At 42.7% G+C, this 22338-nt stretch overlaps 1 protein-coding gene across 1 annotated transcript in view; it reads right to left on the bottom strand.

Moving 5' to 3' along the window:
- Positions 1–20863, bottom strand: part of LOC129411049 (uncharacterized) — a 34416-nt gene extending 13553 nt beyond the window's left edge. Inside the window, exon 1 of the mRNA XM_055160718.1 lies at positions 20394–20863. Coding sequence (XP_055016693.1) covers positions 20394–20863 — 470 coding nt within the window. The remainder of the gene's footprint in view (positions 1–20393) is intronic.
- Between the last annotated feature and the right edge of the window lie 1475 nt (positions 20864–22338).

Here is a 22338-nt window from a genome sequence, read left to right as displayed (position 1 = left end):
ACACACAACATATTTATACTAGGTAAAGCGGATGTTCCGTTCAAAATGCATAGTTGCCATATGCTCCAGGTGCTCCTGACCAGGGTCTGAATGTTTCTGTGCATGTCTGCTGAACATGCACAGAAACATTCACATAAACAACAAGAAAAAAAAACAACATATTTTGACTAGCAGAAAAATACTGTATCGACCTGTAAACTTGGCCGTAGTGTTTTGTAGTGAGGTGTTCTTTGGGACTGGTGACAGGAGTCATTTTCGGTCGGTGTGTTTGGATCATGAGTGAGGCAGACGTGTGCGAGACACAACACTGCAGTTTGTGTTTTTAATGGTGCTAAATAAAGCTGAAATACGAGTGAACATGTTTCCACTTTCCACAAGTTTGTCATGCGTGCGGCCCGCGGGGGCATGGAGGTCGCTAATGTGCATTTCGGGCCAGTTGAAGACCGGGGGTGGGGGCCAGACTGCACTGGTCTAAATGTGGACCAGTCCACCAGGCGTTTGCCAGGTTGTACAGATATTCAGTCCGAACCTGCTCCTGATCATAAAACTACTCTGTAAATTCTCTGGACCATGGATCTATCATAAAAACTGGACTTGTCCCGGCTCCAGTCCGACTAGTGGCCGCTCCAGGTACTGCAGCTCCTGGGAGCTTGGGCCCAAAAAGAATTCTCTTTTTGAGATTTTAAACAGCCGTGTTCGGCTGACAGGGCATCGACAACTTTCACAAAGGTTGGATTTTGTAAGGATTCTTTTCTATTTTCACAACATAAACTTCTCAACTGGTTCACTTGTATTCAGCCTCACATTTCACTATTTTTTAAATGTATTTTAGTGTGTGAGTGCGTGTGAGTGTGTGTGTGTCTGGGTTGTTTGGTTGTGTGATGTTGGGCATCTATGGGGTTGGGTTGTTCTGACTTTTTTATCCTTTGTAAAAAAGTATTTTGCACTTCTGGCCGTTTGTGTGTAGCCATTCTTGCACAGTCTGCATCGCCCACGTTTATCAGCATGGATGGGAGAAAAGGCTCCTGAGTAAAAAAAAGCTCATAAAATATGGATGTGGAGTAAGTAGGTACTTGGAATTTAGCTGTTGCAAATCTGCAACGCCTGTGTAACGTAGGTTGACCGTGAGCTAGAGGTAAGATCTTAAGCCCAAGCCCGACCTGACCCGAAATTCGGGTCGGGTCGGGTCTAAAATGTCAATCATTACTTCGGGTCGGGTCGGGCTTGGGCTTCAAATAAATATATGTTTATAAAATATATGCTAAAACGATGTGTGGATACTAAACTAAGGAATACTTGTTATAAAATAAATAATATGGATAAAACAGAGAAGTAATGTAATGTAATTGCTATTTAACTACTAAACAGGATCCACAGAGCCAGAGCTCTGCGCACGTGAACGCCCCCTCTTCATTTAATCATCTTCCCCTCCGCAAGTCTGCATCTATTTGACCTGGTATCCCAATATGGAGGAGCAAGAAGTTAAACTAAAGGCAGAGAACTGAAAAGACAAACACGCACCGGTAAGAGTGAGGTGTGGAAAAGCTTCAAATTGATTGTTGAAAATGCTACAGAAACTTGCGTTGGCTTCGCTGAATGTCGTCAATGTGCACTTTGCTTTCATACGAGAGCAAAAAGACTGGCAACCTCGACGCTGAGCACTGCTCCTCCTCCCGAGTCACAAATAAAATATGACATTTCGGGTTTGCTTCGGGCTCGGGCCGGGTCGGGTTTTAATACCCGCGGGCCGGGTCGGGTCGGGCTGGATTTTTTAGGTCCGATCTCACCTCTACCGTGAGCGGCTTGGGGTTCAGTGAGCAAGGTAAAAACAAATCCAGACACAGACAGGTAGTTGTGGTCCACGGTTTACTTTTGTTTGTTCAATGATTACAAAAGTGCAAGTGCAAAAAGTGCAGGGTGCAAAATGGAGGCAGGCAGCAGCAGGAGAACACAGACTGATCTTTGAAGGCGCCTTTTATAACGGTCCTACTGATTGGATAAAACCACTATGCTAAAACAGGGATGGTTAAAATTATCATTAGCGTAAAATTAAAACCTAAACCTCCATAAAACAACCCAAAACCCAGATAACTATTAAACACCAACTATATACATAAAACCCTAAAACCATTACACCAATTTGTTTAAACCCATAAACCAATAAAACACCAAACCTAAAACCCCTGTACAAAATTTACACGTGGTCCAGCCCGGAACCATAAAAGAGGGAGCTCGTTTCCAGGGACTCTTTTCACACCTGGACAGAAGATAAAAAGGGGAGGTAAGTAAAAGCAGATCCACCATTCATTAAAACACAATAAAATACACTAAACACATCAACACTTAAAACTAGTGATGGGCAGATGAAGCTTCATGAAGCACTGAAGCCTTTCATCCAGTTGCTTCACTCTGGTGCAAAGTTCTGAAGCTTCATTTGCTCTAGTAGGACGTCTACTGGATGCAAAAATATCAAGTGACATGAATTTGAGTGTGTTGCATTTGCAGAAAGCCTGTGATAAAACTGTCAGCAAAGTAAAGACGTATGCAAAACATGTATATTGTAATGATGTATACTGTGTGTGTATTTATATATATAAATATAAATACTTTTATATATATATACTGGCCAGTATGGAAAATTATTATTTGGAAATTATGAAAAAGCTAATGATCATTTCCAGTAGAGTGAGGTGGTTGGGGTGGAGTTTGGACATTGATTGTGCTTTTGTAACGTTGGGTGATTATGGTTCAGGGACACATCATTGTTTTTATTTAAAAACAACAGTTTCTCCACTGTGGCAGGTCTCAGGCAATTTCTTTTTTTGACAATATTTCTCCTGCTTTCGAAAACACCCGCTCACAGGGCACAGATGAGGCAGGCGGACAAAAGAATGCCACTGCTAATTTATATAAATGGGGATAGACATATTTCTGTCTCCCAGTATTGAAGGGGGTCCTCCAGCCTTCCAATATTTGTCTCCATCATGTACCGTTGGACCTCAATATTTGCGTCTGCTGTTACATTTTGTGTTTGTGTCTGCCTGACTCTGTCATCCAGGCGACGCCACAGGTTGTTACCTAAGAAATAAGAATTGTTTTTTTGTGAGTTAAACGTCTCCAAACTTCAAACTCATGATCTCAACTCTCCATCAAACACCCCACATTTTGAATGAAGACTGACAGTTTATGTCGCTGTCAAACTCGTGGCAAAACCCGAACCACTCCTGAATCAGTCACAGTGGTCAGCCGGCCAGCGAGGCTTCGACGTCATCATTTTCAGCTCCTCCCCTAAATGAATCAAGCCTCGATAAGCGCTTCGCGGAAACGCCCCCTCCCTACTCGGCACACGCTTCGAAGACTCGACATGGAACGTCACATCACTACAAGCAACTTCCAATTAAAGTGCTGTGCCTCAGGAATAAAAAATGATTAAAGGAAAGCCAATAAATACTTTTTAAAACCAATTGTGTGCAATTTATTTTGTGATGTGCAAATATGTTAAAAGTGCTGTGTGTTAGGAAAGTCCAGTATTTTAAAGTGCTCTAGTGAAGGGTGAAGGTGCTAAGTGTGGTTCTGGGTAACAAACCAGCCTGTTTGTTACAGCCTGCCTGGAGAGGGTTAACATGGAGTGCGTATACATGCACATCAATAACCCGGTTATGATTGGGTTTTTTGAGTATCCCGGTTCTTGATGGTGCATGTAAACGCAGTAACCCGGTTTCGTATCCCGGTTATTAGAAAAACCGGTTACTGTAGCTGGTTTATTCCGATAATAACCGGGTTACTTGTGTCATGTAAACGCAGTACCCCGGTTACTGCAACATAAAGTCAAGTGCGCATGCATCCAAAAGACACTTTCCAGCCTTTCACCACAACAGTAGTCACATAAATAAATTGACCAACATAAATAAAGTGACCAAACGAGTGAAATGACGTAAAATAAAGAGCTGCGCTAAACCTGCACATGTACAATCTGCACTCGTACGACCTGCACTCGTGTGACGCTGAAAAGCTAAAACATGAACTATCTCCTATACAACACACGCACAGAACACACTTACCATCATTAACACCTCTTCTGTCACAGAAATAACACACATAATCCACAGAGTCGTGTCATTTAGTCCAAAAGAAACTGATCACATCAGCGGCACAAGGAGCGAGTTGTTTTTATCGCCGCTAACAGTTTATGCTAATTAGCCAAACGGTCTTAAGTTTCGTTTCTGTAAAACGTAAACAAATGTGATCACACAGCTGAATTATCTGATCAAACGGGCTGATGTGTCTATAGTGTTTATGGTTTATATGTTGTAAAGTTGAGTTTATTTATGCAGAAGATTTTAATGAAGAATCTGCACAGTGGATTGTGGGAGATCTCGTAGCTCCTTAGCTTCTTATGCTAAAGGAGCTTACGGTTTGTATTTTTCCTGGTTTATGAAATTGATTTAAGTTAATTTTTGCGCCTGCGCATTTGTAAGATTATGTCAAGAAACCGGGAAACTCCATTTGATCATGTATACGCGGATATGAGTGTCCCGGTTTCTCAGTGCGCATGTAAACGCAGTAACACGAACACTGACATAACCGGGGTATGGCTAATAACCGGGATACTGATGTGCATGTATACGCACTCATTGTGTTCTGTGGGAAATATTTCCTGAGTGCAGAGGATCTGTTTGCTGCAGAACCTGTAGACTCACCACGAGCCCAACTCTGGATGGGTTTACTCTCGCAGTACTTTCCAGATATTTATGGCGGCTCCTGTCTAAGATGCTACAGTTACAGAAGCGCCGCGTTATGATTCTTCCACGATCTCCACACGATCCCCATGAACGTCTGGGTTTAGACACGGAAACAAATCTAACAAGTCTAATTACCCAAATTCAAACGTCCGCCCTTTGTGTGCGACGGCAACTTTTAATGGAAATGTTACAAATGAGGCCCTCACATAATGAATCATTTCTGACCACTCTCAGCGGTCTGTCGCAGCGAGGCGGCGCCGGCGCGTGGACACTTTTCACGCTGCGGACTGATTAGGCGGAGGACGGCGCTCGGCTGGAGCACGGGACAGCGCCGCCTCCCCGGAGAATACATTTGCACCTGCCCCATCCTCAACAATGGGCCCTCTCCTCCGCGCCTTAATTAAAAAACATGGGTAATTTGCACAGTCTACTTTGCTTCAGAATTGGAATCTGGTTCACCACTGGGTCCGTTAATTTGCACAGGAAAAGGGCCGGCTGTGATGGCTTTGACAGGGGCCCGGACAGAGAGCCGACACAGTGAAAACATCCACGGCGCGCAGCCAGACGCCCCTCACACCCTCACCGTCTCCTGTCCAAATCCTGACAGCCAAAAGACTAACCAACGCCGGCGCCGTGATGGGCCGCGCTATATATGGAAGACTTTAGATTCCCTCGTGTTCTCGGAGCGTCACAGCTTTGGGAAGTGCAGCTAAAGGTGCACTGCGGAACATTTCTAGTGGTCGTCTCCGTTGGTTTTCAAATTGGGTGAATGTGCCTCCCCTTGGAGTAGATAAAGACAGCGGAGCGTGGTTTAGTCCTGGTTAAATCCTGGTTTAGACCTGGTTTAGACCTGGTTTTAGACCTGGTTTAGTCCTGGTTAAATCCTGGTTTAGACCTGGTTTTAGTTTTGATTTTAGTCTTGATTTTAGCCCTAGTTAAATCCTGGTTTACACCTGTTTTAGACCTGATTTAGACCTGACTTAGATCTGGTTTCAGTCCTGATTTTAGACCTGGTTTAGTCTTGGTCTAATTCTGGTTTACTCCTGGGTTTACTTTTAGTTTAGTCCTGGTTTTAGTCTTGGTTTAGTTTTTGTTTAGTTCTGGTTTTAGTCTTGATTTTAGTTCTGGTTTAGTCCTGGTTTAGACCTGGTTTAGTCCTGGTTTAATCCTGGTTTAGTCCTGGTTTAATCCTGGTTAAATCCTGGTTTAGACTTGCTTTAGACCTAGTTTAAATCTGATTTAGACCTTGTTCTAGTTCTGGTTTACTCTTGGTATTAGTTCTGGTTTAGTCATGGTTTTAGTCCTGATTTATCCTAGTTTAGACCTGGTTAAATCTTGGTTTAGACCTGGTTTTAGACCTGATTCAGACCTAGTTTTAGTCTTGATTTTAGTTTTGATTTTAGTCCTGGTTAAATCCTGGTTTAGACCTGTCTTAGATCTGGTTTTAGACCTGATTTTAGTTCCTGGTTTAGACCTGATTTAGACCTGGCTTTACTCCTGGTTTTAGTTCTGGTTTAGACTTGGTGTAGACCAGGTTTTAGTCCTGATTTCAGTCTTGGTTTTACTTCTGGTTTAGTCCTGGTTTTAGTTCTGGTTTTAGTTCTGTTTAGACCTTGTTTAGTCCTGATTTAGTCCTTTTTTTTACTGGGTTAGACTTGGCTTAGACCTGGTTTTCATCTTGATTACAGTCCTGGTTTAGTCCTGGTTTTAGTCCTGGTTTTAGTCCTGGTTTAGTCCTGGTTTTAGTTCTGGTTTTAGTTCTTTTTAGACCTGGTTTAGTCCTGATTTAGTCCTTTTTTTCTGGGTTAGACTTGGTTTAGACCTGGTTTTCATCCTGATTATAGTCCTGGTTTAATCCTGGTTTTAGTTCTGGTTTAGACTTGGTGTAGACCAGGTTTTAGTCCTGATTTCAGTCCTGGTTTTACTTCTGGTTTAGACCTGGTTTTAGTCCTGGTTTAGACCTGGTTTAGTTCTGGTTTTAGTCCTGGTTTTAATTCTGGTTTTAGTCCTGGTTTAATCCTGGTTTAGTCCTGGTTTTAGTTCTGGTTTTAGTCCTGGTTTTAGTCCTGGTTTTAGTCCTGGTTTAGTCCTGGTTTAGTCCTGGTTTTAGTTCTGGTTTTAGTTCTGTTTAGACCTTGTTTAGTCCTGATTTAGTCCCTTTTTTTTCTGGGTTAGACTTGGTTTAGACCTGGTTTTCATCCTGATTATAGTCCTGGTTTAATCCTGGTTTAGTTCTGGTTTAGACTTGGTGTAGACCAGGTTTTAGTCCTGATTTCAGTCCTGGTTTTACTTCTGGTTTAGACCTGGTTTTAGTCCTGGTTTAGACCTGGTTTAGACCTGGTTTAGACCTGGTTTAGACCTGGTTTTACTTCTGGTTTAAGACCTGGTTTTAGTTCTGGTTTACTCCTGGTTTAGTCCTGGTTTTAGTTCTGGTTTACTCTTGGTTTAGTCCTGTTTTATTTTTGGTTTAGTCCTGGTTTTAGTCCTGGTTTTAGTTCTGGTTTTTAGTTCTTTTTAGACCTGGTTTAGTCCTGATTTAGTCCCTTTTTTTCTGGGTTAGACTTGGTTTAGACCTGGTTTTCATCCTGATTATAGTCCTGGTTTAATCTTGGTTTAGTTCTGGTTTAGACTTGGTGTAGACCAGGTTTTAGTCCTGATTTCAGTCCTGGTTTTACTTCTGGTTTAGACCTGGTTTAGACCTGGTTTAGTCCTGGTTTTAGTCCTGTTTAGACCTGGTTTTAGTCCTTGTTTTAGAGTCTCCTCATAATCAAACTGTGCAATAATCAAGCCAGAACATTAATATCTCCATGGAGACGAGCAGGTGTCAGATCCTGCACCACAAAAGTTACACAGTGCGGCTTTAAACCTCACCAGAATCCATTTTGCGTAACGCGGGACCTTTAAAAACCCGACCCGCAGCTCCCCGCGTCTGTTCGGATCAGTTTGATTCCAGCTCGCGGCGCCGTAATCCAAACTGCTTTTTAGTCGCGGCTAATCTCCACAAAGTGAAATCACAGAGGGGAGTGCGACGCTTCCTGTCTGACAGGTGACCCCTGCCAAAAAAACTCCCCGCCAATTATGACAGTTTTCATATTAAGCGGACTTATCTGGAGCAAAGAGCGTAAGTACACGGGACGATACTATCACAAATTGACCTGCCAATCAACCTCCGCCTGGATTCAAAAAACGCACAGAGACTGAATTTAAGGTCAGACTCAGACTCAGACTCAGACTCAGACTCAGACTCGGGAAGATTCACCCTGCGTTTTGTTTTTTGGTTAATATTATGTTTCTCTTTTAAGATGTAAAGGGAAAGTGGTTTTATTCACGGTTTAGAGAGAAGCTTGGATATTACATTTAGTCCTGGTTTAGTTCTGGTTTAGTTTTGGTTTTGTGCTGGTTTAGACCTGATTTAAGTCCTGATTTTAGTCCTAGTTTTGTTCTGGTTTTGTCCTGTTTAGTCCTGTTGTTAGTCCTGGTTTAGACCTGGTTTAGACCTGGTTTAGACCTGGTTTAGTCCTGATTTTAGTCCTGGTTTAGTTTTGGTTTAGTCCTGATTTTAGTCATAGTTTAGTCCTGGTTTATAAGTGGTTTAGTCCTGGTTTAAACCTGGTTTAGTCCTGGTTTAGTTTTGGTTTAGTCCTGTTGTTAGTCCTGGTTTAGACCTGGTTTAGACCTGGTTTAGACCTGGGTTTAGACCTGGTTTAGACCTGGTTTAGACCTGGTTTAGTTCTGGTTTTAGTTCTGGTTTAGTCCTGGTTTAGTTTTGGTTTAGTCCTGTTGTTAGTCCTGGTTTAGACCTGGTTTAGACCTAGGTTTAGACCTGGGTTTAGTCCTGGTTTAGACCTGGTTTAGACCTGGTTTTAGTTCTGGTTTAGTCCTGGTTTAGTTTTGGTTTAGTACTAGTTTAGTCCTGGTTTATAAGTGGTTAAGTCCTGGTTTAGACCTGGTTTAGAACTGATTGTAGTCCTGGTTTAGTCCAGGTTCAGTGCTGGTTTTAGTCCTGGTGTTAGTCCTGGTTTAATCCTTATTAAGTTCTGGTTTTAGTTCTGGTTTAGTCCTGGTTCAGTTTTGGTTTAGACCTGGTTTAGTCCTGGTTTATAAGTGGTTCGGTCCTGGTGTTAGTCCTGGTTTAATCCTTGTTTAGTTCTGGTTTAGTTCTGGTTTAGTCCTGGTTTTAGTTCTGGTTTAGTCCTGGTTTAATCCTGATTTTAGTCCTGATTGAATCATGGTTTAGTCCTGGTTTAGACCTGGTTTCGTCTTGGTTTAGTCCTTCTTTAGTCCTGTTTTGGTCCTGGTTTAGACCTGGTGTTAGTCCTAGTTTTAGTCCTGGTTTAATCTTGCTTTAGTCTTGGTTTAGTCCTGGTTTAGACCTGGTTTTAGTAGTGATTTTAGTCCTGGTTTAATCTCGGTTAAGTCTTGGTTTAGACTTGATTTAGTCCTGGTTTTAGTCCTGGTTTTAGTTTTGTTTTAGTCCTGGTTTATTTCTGCTTTTAGTCCTGCGTTAGTCCTAGTGTAGTCCTGGTTTTAGTCTTGATTTTAGACCTAGTTTAATTCTTGGTTAAATCCTGGTTTAGTCCTGGTTTAGACATAGTTTAGTCCTGGTTTAGACCAGATTTTACTCCTGATTTCAGTCCAGCGACAGATTCCCCCGTCTTTCTTTTATTTTATTTTATTTTTTTATTTTATATACATGTTTCTCTTGTCTCGTGTTCGGGGAGATCAGTTTTCCTCGCGGCTTAGACAGAATCGTCACATTAGACACCAACTCAAATAGAGCTTTAATTGTGTCCGCGTGTCTGCAGATACGAGAGTCGCGGGTCACGGACTGAACCTCCAGAGGCTTAGGCCCTAATCTCATTGATATTTATAAATCTCACCCGGGTTTTTCCTTTTCTGTTTTAATTGTGCATAAAAATGACACGATTCTCCAGCTTCAAATCTGAGCAACTCTGTGTTACAGTCGACGAACGGGAAACCAGGTCTAAACCAGGTCTAAACCAGGACTAAACCAGGACTAAACCAGGACTAAACCAGGACTAAACCAGGTCTAAACCAGGTCTAAACCAGGTCTAAACCAGGTCTAAACCAGGTAAACCAGGACTAAACCAGGTCTAAACCAGGTCTAAACCAGGACTAAACCAGGTCTAAACCAGGTCTAAACCAGGACTAAACCAGGACTAAACCAGGTCTAAACCAGGTCTAAACCAGGACTAAACCAGGACTAAACCAGGACTAAACCAGGTCTAAACCAGGTCTAAACCAGGTCTAAAACCAGGTCTAAACCAGGTCTAAACCAGGACTAAACCAGGACTAAACCAGGACTAAACCAGGTCTAAACCAGGTCTAAACCAGGAAACCAGGTAAACCAGGTCTAAACCAGGACTAAACCAGGTCTAAACCAGGACTAAACCAGGACTAAACCAGGTCTAAACCAGAACTAAACCAGGACTAAACCAGGACTAAACCAGAAATAACACTAGGACTAAATCAAAACTAAACCAGGACTAAAACTAGGACTAAAATCAGGTCTAAATCAGGACTAAACCAGGTCTAAACCAGGACTAAACCGGGTCTAAACCAGGACTAAACCAGGACTAAACCAGAACTAACACAAGGACTAAACCAGGACTAAAATCAGGACTGTAACCAGGTCTACATCAGGACTAAAACTAGATCTAAACCAGGACTAAATCCAGGACTAAACCAGAACTAAAATCAGGTCTAAGTCAAGTCTAAACCAGGTCTAAACCACAACTAAAGTCAGCTCTAACCTAGGTCTAAATCAGGTCTAAACTAGGACTAAAACCAACACTAAACCAGGTCTAAAACAGGATTTAACCAGGATTAAAATCAGGACTATAACCAGGTCTAAATCAGAACAAAACCCAGGACTAAACCAGGACTAAACCAGGTCTAAACCAGGACTAAAACAGGATTTAACCAGGACTAAACCAGGTCAAAACCAGGACTAAAACTAGCACTAAACCAGGATGAAAATCAGGCCTAAACCAGGACTAAACCAGGTCTAAAATCAGGTCTAAACCAGGCCTAAAACAAGATTTAACCAGGACTAAACCATGCCGTGCAGACCGCGCCTCCTTCGCCACCAGTCCGAGAATATATTGTCCTGAAAAGAGCTCTGCCGCAACTTAATAATGCCCTTGTGTGTCGGAACGGTCAGTGTCCGAACGGCAGGATCTCGCGTAACAAACTCTGGTCACCGAACGTTAGATTCAAAGACGAATGAGCGAATCTGATCCGGGGAGTTTAGGCTCGAGCCGCGAGCAAATTGGATGGAACAAAATGAAGGATTCCGACTCTCGCGTGGAGTTTGGATTCTGAGCTGAACAAATTCCGTTGTCAAATAGAGAAGTGGACTCGATTTGATGACATATTTTCACAGCTCAACTCTGAACAAGAAGAGATGTCAGAAGAGGTTTTGAAGTTACACAGAGGCCTTCACACTTGGTTAAGAGAGTTGACACACACTGATTTCTTAGTTTTTTATTGTAATTTTTTTCTGTTTGGTTGTGTTTCTTGCGCTGAAAAACTTGCGGCCTTAAAGGTTGTATAGAAGATTTTCCGAGGAAAGAAAAATGCAGCGACTGTTTGTCCTTTTTTAAATGTTGCGTTTCGCTCTTTTTCCCCCCTCTTCTTCTTTCAGCAGTGTTGGGAGTAATGCATTATAAAAGTAATGTATTACAGTAATGCGTTGATTTTTGCTGTAACGCAGTAATGTTCGGCATTACAGGGGGAAAAATTGTAATATTTTACTCGGTACAAATGTGAGTAACACGTGTTACAATGCTTTTTTAACCTGGATTGAAGTAGTGGGTTTTTCTTCATAGAAATTCGCTAAAATCACCGTGAAATCAGCAGCGGTGAAACGCCGGAGACGCGGCCGGATAAACCTTCAGTTAACCGCGGGGAAAGGACCGACCCAGAAGTCCAAGCTGTTTAGACCTGGTTTAGACCTGGTTTAGACCTGGTTTAGACCTGGGTCACTTCTGGTTTAGACCTGGGTCACTTCTGGTTTAGACCTGGTTTACAGTCGTCCCTCGCTCTAACGCGGTTCACTTTTCGCGGTCTCGCTGTTTCGCTGATTTTTAGAATTATTTTTTTGTGCAATTTTGCATGCCTTTTGTTTTTAGTGTATGAACATGTATTGCGTTCCTCCCGCTGCGTCCTGATTGGCTAAGGGACTCCTGTCTCCTGAACAGTACAGAATGTGTTCAGCTGCCAAATTTAAATAAATGTTCAATCTCTAGCAGTGTGATTCTGAAGTGCTGTATGTCTGCAAGTTTTCTCTCCGACAAAATCCACAACGTCGACGAAATGTTCTGCACCGACAAAGTCTCCTGCGCTCACACCCAAAAGACAGAGGACGATGCAAACCATCGCACAAAAAGTTGGACTTCTGGACACGTTGAAGGAAGGTAGAAGTTACGCGCTGTAGCAGACTCTTGCACCGGGACCGTGAGCCCGAGCAGCAGGGTCCATAAAGAGCGATCGGGCGACAGCCGCTCTTACCTCCATGAGGTGCGGAGCAAAGCCGCTCCTTTCTCCTGCGTCACCTTCAAGACCGTCCTGACAGTGAGTCCTGTTTTAGTCCTAGTTCAGTTCTGGTTTAGTCCTCTTTCTTCAGTCCTGGAATCAGTCTGAGGTTAGTCCTGTTATAGTCCTGGTTTAGTCCTGGTTCAGCTCTGGTTTAGTCCTGGTTTAGACCTTGTTTAGTCCTGGTTCAGTCCATATACGGCTCAAAAGTTCAGCTTTTTCGCAGTTATTTTGGTGAGAGTAACTTAAAGTAATGCAATAGTAATGTAATGTCTTACATTTTAAATGCAGTAATATTGTAATGTAACGAATTACATTGAAATGACAGTAATAAGTAATAAATAACGCATTACAGTTTTAAATTAACTTGCCCAACAGTGTCTTTCAGCGACATCAGAAACCGACTTTCTTTTGCGGCGAACTGGTCGTGGATTCTCGTCTGCCATTAAAACTAAATTTGTGCAAACTGAGAGGAAGCGACAGTTCGAAAAAGACGCCAAGAACCGCTGTGCTGGTTGAGTAAACGGCATCAGTGCGTGAGAGGCGAACATAAACCACGCAATCCCAGCAGGTCGGCAAGTCAGAAACGTAGAAACGTAGGGAGTTTGATTGACAACCTAACAGCCAATAGATAAAGAGGGAGCCTGGTTATCTATTGGCTGATGTTTATCTGCCCCCACCACGTCCACAGTTGATGGATTTTCATTCTTTTTTTTTTTTTTTGGTCATAATTACAAGAGACCTAGTTTAGACCTGGTTTAGACCTGGTTTAGACCTGGTTTAGACCTAGTTTAGACCTGGTTTAGACCTGGTTTAGACCTGGTTTAGACCTGGTTTAGACCTAGTTTAGACCTGGTTTAGACCTGGTTTAGAACTGGTTTGGACCTGGTTTAGACCTGGTTTAGACCTAGTTTAGACCTGGTTTAGACCTAGTTTAAACCTGGTTTAGACCTAGTTTAGACCTAGTTTAGACCTGGTTTAGACCTGGTTTTTGTCCTGCTTCAGTCCTGCTTTAGTCCAGGTTTAGACCTGGTTTAGACCTGGTTTAGACCTGGTTTAGACCTGGTTTAGACCTAGTTTAGACCTAGTTTAGACCTGGTTTAGACCTAGTTTAGACCTGGTTTAGACCTGTTTAGACCTGGTTTAGACCTGGTTTAGACCTGGTTTAGACCTGGTTTAGACCTGGTTTAGACCTGGTTTAGACCTGGTTTAGACCTAGTTTAGACCTAGTTTAGACCTGGTTTAGACCTGGTTTAGACCTGGTTTAGACCTGGTTTAGAATTGGTTTGGACCTGGTTTAGTGTCCGGCAATGAGTGGAATTACCAAAAGAAATAAATAGTGTAATCCATTTAGTTCAACAAAGTAACTGTAATCCAATTACCACTCACTGAAACAGTAACTGTAACTAAATACAGTTACTCATAATTTGTACTCTGATTACATCGCTCCGGTACATGTAATCTGTTACTCCCCAAACACTGTACACATTCTTGCAAACACTGAAATACGTCTCTCTGGCTTTTTCGTTTTGTAGGAAGTTCAGCAGAGGAAAAGGAGGAGGAGTTATTGAAGTGCCCAATAACCATGTGAGTATTGAAGTCTCTCCATAGATCTGACCAGTAACTGACCAGCAACAGAAACCTATTTTCTCCATGAAAATATAGAAATCAAGTCTGGCGATGCAACAATGAGTTCGTACACATGCACATCAGTAACCCGGTTATTAGCCATATCCTGGTTATGTCAGTGTTCGTGTTACTGTGTTTACATGTGCACTGAGAAACCGCGATACTCATATCCCCGTCTACATGATCAAATGGAGTTTCCCGGTTTCTTGACATAATCTTACAAATGCGCAGGCGCAAAAATTAACTTAAATCAATTTCATAAACCAGGAAAAATACAAACCGTGAGCTCCTTTAGCATAAGATGCTAAGGAGCTACAAGATTTCCCACAATCCACTGTGCAGATTCTTCATTAAAATCTTCTGCATAAATAAACTCAACTTTACAACATATAAACCATAAACACTATAGACACATCAGCCCGTTTGAACATATAATTCAGCTCTGATCACATTTGTTTACGTTTTACAGAAACGAAACTTAAGACCGTAGGCTAATTAGCATAAACTGTTAGCGGCGATAAAAACAACTCGCTCCTTGTGCCGCTGATGTGATCAGTTTCTTTTGGACTAAATGACACGACTCTGTGGAGTATGTGTGTTATTTCTGTGACAGAAGAGGCGCTGAATGATGGTGAAGTGTGTTTCCGTGCATATAGAGTATAGGAGATAGTTCATGTTTTAGCTTTTCAGCGTCACACGAGTGCAGATTGTACGAGTGCAGATTGTACGTGTGCAGGTTTAGCGCAGCTCTTAATTTTACAGTCATTTCACTCGTTTGGTCACTTTATTTATGTTGGTCAATTTATTTATGTCACTACTGTTGTGGTGAAAGGCTGGAAAGTGTCTTTTGGACGCATGTGACTCAACTTTATGTTGCAGTAACCGGGGTACTGCGTTTACATGCCACAAGTAACCCGGTTACTATCGGAATAAACCAGCTACAGTGTCCCGGTTTCTAATAACCGGGATACTGCCATAACCGGGTTACTGAAACCGGGTTACTGCGTATACATGCACCATCAAGAAACCGGGATACTCAAAAACCCGATCATAACCGGGTTATTGATGTGCATGTATACACACTCAATATCTCCACGTAACAAGCAGCAGCAGAAAATATCCGTAGTGCAGCTTTAAGGCAGACTTCATAATGTTACATAATTAATAGGCTGAGTCTATTATAAGCTAAACTTTGTCTGAGTCTTTGTGACATATTCATACACGGTTATAATTGTTCTACATTCACGGGCAATTAACTGTCAAACAGTCATCGATCAAATCACAATGTGGACGTTTAGAGGAGCTTTAAAATCCCATTAGTAGATGAATACATTACACAAGTATTACAACACTGACGAGAAATATGACTGACACACTGACTCTGTCTAAACCAGGACTAAACCAGGTCTAAACCTGGTCTAAACCAGAACTAAACCAGGACTAAACCAGGACTAAACCAGGACTAAACCAGGACTAAACCAGGTCTAAACCAGAACTAAACCAGGACTAAACCAGCACTAAACCAGGACTAAACTGGGACTAAAACCAGGTCTAAACCAGGACTAAACCAGGTCTAAACCAGGACTAAACCAGAACTAAACCAGGTCTAAACCAGGACTAAACCAGGACTAAACCAGGACTAAACCAGGTCTAAACCAGAACTAAACCAGGACTAAACCAGCACTAAACCAGGACTAAACTGGGACTAAAACCAGGTCTAAACCAGGACTAAACCAGGTCTAAACCAGGACTAAACCAGGTCTAAACCAGGTCTAAACCAGAACTAAACCAGGACTAAACCAGGACTAAACCAGCACTAAACCAGGACTAAACTGGACTAAAAACCAGGTCTAAACCAGGACTAAAACCAGGTCTAAACCAGGACTAAACCAGGTCTAAACCAGGTCTAAACCAGGAACTAAACCAGGACTAAACCAGGACTAAACCAGGACTAAACCAGTTCTAAACCAGGACTAAACCAGGTCTAAACCAGGACTAAAACCAGGTCTAAACCAGGACTAAACCAGGTCTAAACCAGGTCTAAACCAGAACTAAACCAGGACTAAACCAGGACTAAACCAGCACTAAACCAGGACTAAACTGGGACTAAAACCAGGTCTAAACCAGGACTAAACCAGGTCTAAACCAGGACTAAAATATTCAGGTCTAAACCAGAACTAAACCAGGACTAAACTGGGACTAAATCCAGGTCTAAACCAGCACTAAACCAGATCTAAATCAGAACTAAAACTAGATCTATACCTATACCAGGTCTAAACCAGGACTAAAGCAGGTCTAAAACCAGGAATAAACCAGAATTAAAATCAGGCCTAAACCAGGTCTAAACCAAATCAGGACTATAACCAGGTCTAAATCAGGACCAAAACTAGATCTATACCAGTTCTAAATTAGCACTAAAACCAGGTCTAAAGCAGGTCTAAACCACGACTTAAACCAGGCCTAAAACCAGGTCTAAACAAGCACTAAAACCAGGACTAAACCAGCACTAAAATCAGGACTGTAACCAGATCTAAATCAGGACTAAAACTAGATCTATACCAGGTCTAAACTAGCACTAAAACCAGGACTAAAATCCGGTCTAAACCAGGAATAAAAACCAGGTCTAAACCAGGACTAAACCAGGACTAAAACCAGATCTAAACCAGGAATAAAACAGGAATAAACCAGGTCTAAACCAGGTCTAAATCAGGACTAAACCAGGACTAAACCAGGATTAAAACCAGATCTAAACCAGAAATAAAACCAGGACTAAAATCAGGTCTAAATCAGGACTAAAACCAGGTCTAAACCAGGTCTAAAACCAGGTCTAAACCAGGACTGAACCAGGACTAAAACCAGCACTAAACCAGGACTAAAACCAGGTCTAAACCAGGACTAAAATCAGGTCTAAATCAGGTCTAAACCAGGTCTTAACCAGGACTAAACCAGGACTAAAACCAGATCTAAACCAGGAATAAAACAGGAATAAACCAGGTCTAAACCAGGTCTAAATCAGGACTAAACCAGGACTAAACCAGGATTAAAACCAGATCTAAACCAGAAATAAAACCAGGACTAAAATCAGGTCTAAACCAGTACTAAAACCAGGTCTAAACCAGGACTAAACCAGGACCAAACCAGCATTAAACCAGGAATAAAACCAGGTCTAAATCAGGACTAAAACCAGGTCTAAACCAGGACTAAAACCAGGTCTAAACCAGGTCTAAACCAGGACTAAAACCAGGACAAAACCAGGTCTAAACCAGATCTAAACCAGGACTAAAACCAGGTCTAAACCAGGACTAAAAGCAGGTCTATCAGGTCTATCAAACCACACATGTCGATGTTTAGAGGAGATTTTAAATCCCATTAGTAGATGAAAACATTACACAAGTATTATCACACTGATGAGAAATATGACTGACACACTGACTCTGATTCTGTTTCTGTCTGCAGCTCCGGGGAATTTGACACTCAATCATTTTATTTGAGACTTTTCTTTGATGAGGGATTCAGAACTTTGGATGAGGTAAAAGTCAGTGGATTACGACGGCAAATGTTGAATCTTATCGATGAAATGATTCGCAAATGAAAGATCACGGCGGGATTAGACGGACTGATGAAGAGTGAGCTGACGAAAGACGACGAGACGAGAGACGGAGCGAGAGACGCAGCGAGAGACGCAGCGAGGTGGAGCTTGTTCGGGATTCAGAGCGGTACGTTTGGAAAACCAGGTCTAAACCGGGACTAAAACAGGATTTAACCAGGACTAACATCAGGTCTAAACCAGGTCTAAACCAGGACTAAAACAGGATTTAAACAGGACTAACATCAGGTCTAAACCAGGTCTACACCAGGAATAAACCAGCACTAAACCAGGACTAAACCAGGTCTAAACCAGGTCTAAAACCAGCACTAAACCAGGACTTAACCAGGTCTAAACCAGGTCTAAAACCAGCACTAAACCAGGACTTAACAAGGTCTAAACCAGGTCTAAACCAGATCTAAACCAGGTCTAAAACCAGGTCTAAACCAGGACTAAAACCAGGTCTAAACCAGGACTAAAACCAGGTCTAAACCAGGTCTAAACCAGGTCTAAACCAGGACTGAACCAGGACTAAAACCAGCACTAAACCAGGACTAAAACCAGGTCTAAACCAGGACTAAAATCAGGTCTAAACCAGGTCTAAACCAGGTCTTAACCAGGACTAAAACCAGGTCTAAACCAGGTCTAAATCAGGACTAAACCAGGTCTAAACCTGGACTAAAATCAGGTCTAAACCAGGACTAAACTAGGACTAAAACCAGCACTAAACCATGTCTAAACCAGATCTAAACCAGGACTAAACTAGGACTAAAACCAGGTCTAAACCAGGACTAAACCAGAACTAAAACCAGGTCTAAACCAGGACTAAACCAGGACTTTGTGACTTTTCTTTGATGAGGTAAAAGTCAGTGGATTACGACGGCAAATGTTGAATCTTATCGATGTGAACGATTCTCAAATGAAAGATCACGCGGAGATTAGTGGGACTGATGAAGACTGAGCTCGGGAAAGACGCAAATGCAAATGCGACGTAAGGAAAGGAAGACGAGACGAGAGAGACGGAGCGAGGTGGAGCGAGGTGGAGCTCGTTCGGTATTCAGAGCGGTACGTTTGGAATTTGGAAATGGACTTGAGCAAATTCCATGGGCAAACAGCAGAGTGTACTCGGGCTGATAACGTATTTAGACGACTCAGCGTTAAGTGACAGAACAGAAGAGATGTCAAAAGTTGTGAGTGAAATAAAACCGTTTTTATTCCTAATGTAGCACTCAAACACTGAAGTTTACTTTACTAATAATAAAAACTACAGCCGTATTTTCCGGAGTATAAGTCACACCCGCCAAAAAATGCGTAATGAAGAAGAAAAACACATATATAAATCTCACTTTTTGGGGGAAATGTATTCTAAAATCAGAGACCAGGAACCAACATTTGATCTAGAAAGTTCTAGTAAAAACATGAGAACAGAGAACAACAGACTGTTAACGTCACATATGAACATTTCTTCAGATAAACTATAACAGAAACAACAGAACAAGTTTAACAAACTCTCCATCTCACTCCAAATCACTAAATCCATTCAATTCTTCATCCTGTGAGTCACTTCTGAGCAACTCGGCCTCGACCTCCGGAGGTGAAACAGAGCGACGCTTCCTCTTCTGTGTTGCTGTCGTCAGACTCAGCATCAGTTCCAGTTAGAATTATTCTGGTCTTTCTGAATTGGTTTCGATGTCACTGAAGTCCAGGCTTTGTCCATCCATCCAGTGACTTCAGGAAAGTTACATGTTCCCGTGAAGTTGTGTTCTCCATCCCCACTTTCCGTCAGTCCCTCACAAGTTTCTCGCTCACTCCAAACTTTCTTTCTGCTGCTCGATTACTGTTTTCGGCTGAATATTTCACAACTTGCAGCAGGACAGAGGCTCTTTCTGCAGGAGACATGCGCAGTAGAGCCAAGTGACAGTGGTACAGGAGGAACAGGAGCAGCAGATACTGACACACAAGACTAGAGCCTCTCAGCTTCAGTGTGAAAATTTTAATATATAAGTCGCACCGGAGTATAAGTCACAGGAAAGTAAGTAAGTCTTTATTTATACAGCGTTCTTCACAAAAATATGTCACAAAGACGCTTTATTAGCATTATTGGTTCACTCCAGACCCGGTGATGGTCAGCTTTTATTGTAGCCACAGCTGCCCTGGGACAGACTGACGGAAGCGCAGCTGCCAATCTGTGCCATCGGCCCCTCCGACCACCACCATCACTCACACACACTCCACTTTCATACTAGGCAATGAGGGTGAAGTGCCTTGCCTAAGGACACAACAGTTTTTGTGACTGGCGCCTCCCAGTGTCTCCATCCAAGGACAAACCAGACGCTTCCCTGCTGAGCCTCTGAGACCTGACGGGATCAGGCTCTGACAAGCTGCTATGGAAACACCCAAACCATGAAAAAAAGTGCGACTTATAGTCCAAAAAATACGGTACTGTAGTAATAATAAATATGACTGCATAATAAAGTACATTTATAATAATAAAGCCTTATAATAATGTGCTTTACAGGCTGGTTGAAGCGTCTTGTAGCTCGAACAGAACAGAAGTGAGGCTGAAAATCTGCACCATCAGGTCCTCTGACTCACACACACACACACTCACATACACACACACACACTCACACACACACACACACACACACACACACACACCACTTTCATACCAGGCAAAGTGGACAAAATGTCTTGCCTAAGGACACAATGACAGAACTTAGGAGTCAATCATCTAACCTTCCTTTCTTGTATTTAATCATAAACTAGTTTTTGACGAGTTGTTTCAAACCAAAATAGGTTTAAAACGCAAAAATGCAATCATATTTATTCAATATATCATGTTCCTTTTCATTTGTAATGCATTTTTTTAGTTTTACCTGGATTTAGAGAGGCTCCGCTGGGTGTTTTGGGCTCCGTCTCTCCACACGTTGGGCCTCGTGTGTTTGTTTGGACACAGGGTCAGGCAGAGGAAGTGGAGGTGAGGCTCTGGGTGAGGGGGGGTCTGCTCTGGGTGAGGGGGGGGTCTGCTCTGGGTGAGGTGAGGCTCTCTGGGTGAGGGGGGTCTGCTCTGGGTGAGGGGGGGTCTGCTCTGGTGAGGGGGGTCTGGGTCTGCTCTGGGTGAGGGGGGGTCTGCTCTGGTGAGGGGGGTCTGGGGAGGGGGGGGTCTGCTCTGGGTGAGGGGGGTCTGCTCTGGGTGAGGGGGGGTCTGGGTGAGGGGGGGTCTGCTCTGGGTGAGGGGGGGTCTGCTCTGGGTGAGGGGGGGTCTGCTCTGGGTGAGGGGGGTTCTCAGGAGGAGCTCACTGATAACAGGAGAGGAGACTCCTGGACCTGGACCAGGGTCAGTCATTACATTACAAACTCTACTACTACAACTGTTTTTTTAGTTGAAAGAAGAACTGTACACCACCTTTGAGTAGGATGTGTAAAATGACTGATAGAATGTGTAGAGCAGGGGTCTCCAACCTGTAGCTCGGGAGCGACCAGTAGCTCTCCACCCCCTTCCAAGAAGCTCGCGAAGGGATTTTGGAACCATACAATTGTGCTGAAGAACAAAAATGCGCTAATAAATAGACAATGGTTTATGTTTTATAGGCATCGAACTGTACCCCAAGGCTTGCCCTCTTTCTGACAATCGTCTCAATTTCTTGCGACTGCAAAAAAGGAGTAGCTCTTTGGCATTTTTGTTTTGTAACGGTAGCTCACTGGAGGAAAAAGGTTGGAGACCCCTGGTGTAGAGTGTTGATAACTAAACATTAAATATGATCAAACCCTTCAGTTTACCAGTGTTTCAAAAACACCTGAGACTCAGTTGAAGATGCACTTTGTAACTTTTCTGGTGGAGGGTCCACTACCTGCTTGACCAGGAATGTTCCACAGTACTGAACATAACATAAATTGAGGCCAAGTTACAGGTAAGATCTGCGGAGACAACGCTACAGGTATTTTTTGAAAACCACATGTAATTGAATAAAAGCAAAATGAAACTGTAGTTTTTTCAGTTTTCGATTTTGTGTTTAATGGAAAATGGAAACAATGGATAATGACCATTTCCCGTTTACGTGACTCCTGTGACTGCGATGTCGGACTTTTGCGCTGCATACGGACTGAACCAGGACTGATCCAGGTCTGGGACCAGAGCAGGACTGAGACCGGGACCAGAGGGGGACCCAACAGGGACCGAACCGGGACTAGAGCGGGACTGAGACCGGGACCCGCTCTGGTCCCAGACCTGGATCAGTCCTAGTTCAGTCCGTATGCAGTGCAAAAGTCCGACATCGCAGTCACAGGAGTCATGTAAACGGGAATCTGTTTTTTCCATTTTTCATTTCAACACAAAATCGAAAACTGAAAAAACAAATCATTATCTGTTTTTTCATTTTGGTTTTGGAGACAAATAATGATGAGAACAGTTGATTTTTCATTTTCTTATTTTTGGTTTTATATTGAAAAACGAATGAACGAATGATACACTGATTCACCTGCCAGGAGTGTGCCGAGCATCACTCAAACGTACAGAGAAGTGTCTGCTAAAATGTTTTGTGTTTTTATGAAAACTCGATCCTTTATATGTGTCCAAAGACATTCACCCAACCGTACACGTCCATTCTTATTCCCTTAAACATGTTTGTTTTGTGTATTGAATCTCATATTAACTAAGGATTTGCCCACGCGCCGTTTTAACGCTACATCCTGCTCCCGGTCGGCCGCTCGCCCTCTCCAGCTGTTGTTTTAGCTTTGTTTACCCAACATTCACCGGCGTCCATCTTGTCATCACCCGCGAAATGACTCCGCTGCCAAAAGAAAACCATAATGAGCACACAC

Source organism: Boleophthalmus pectinirostris, unplaced genomic scaffold, assembly GCF_026225935.1.
Source record: "Boleophthalmus pectinirostris isolate CB_2022bp ecotype Guang Dong unplaced genomic scaffold, ASM2622593v1 HiC_scaffold_10, whole genome shotgun sequence".
In the NCBI taxonomy this organism is placed as follows: Eukaryota; Metazoa; Chordata; class Actinopteri; order Gobiiformes; family Gobiidae; genus Boleophthalmus; species Boleophthalmus pectinirostris.
The sequence above is the reverse complement of the archived record's forward strand: the minus strand, read 5'-3'. Positions and strand labels throughout refer to the sequence as shown.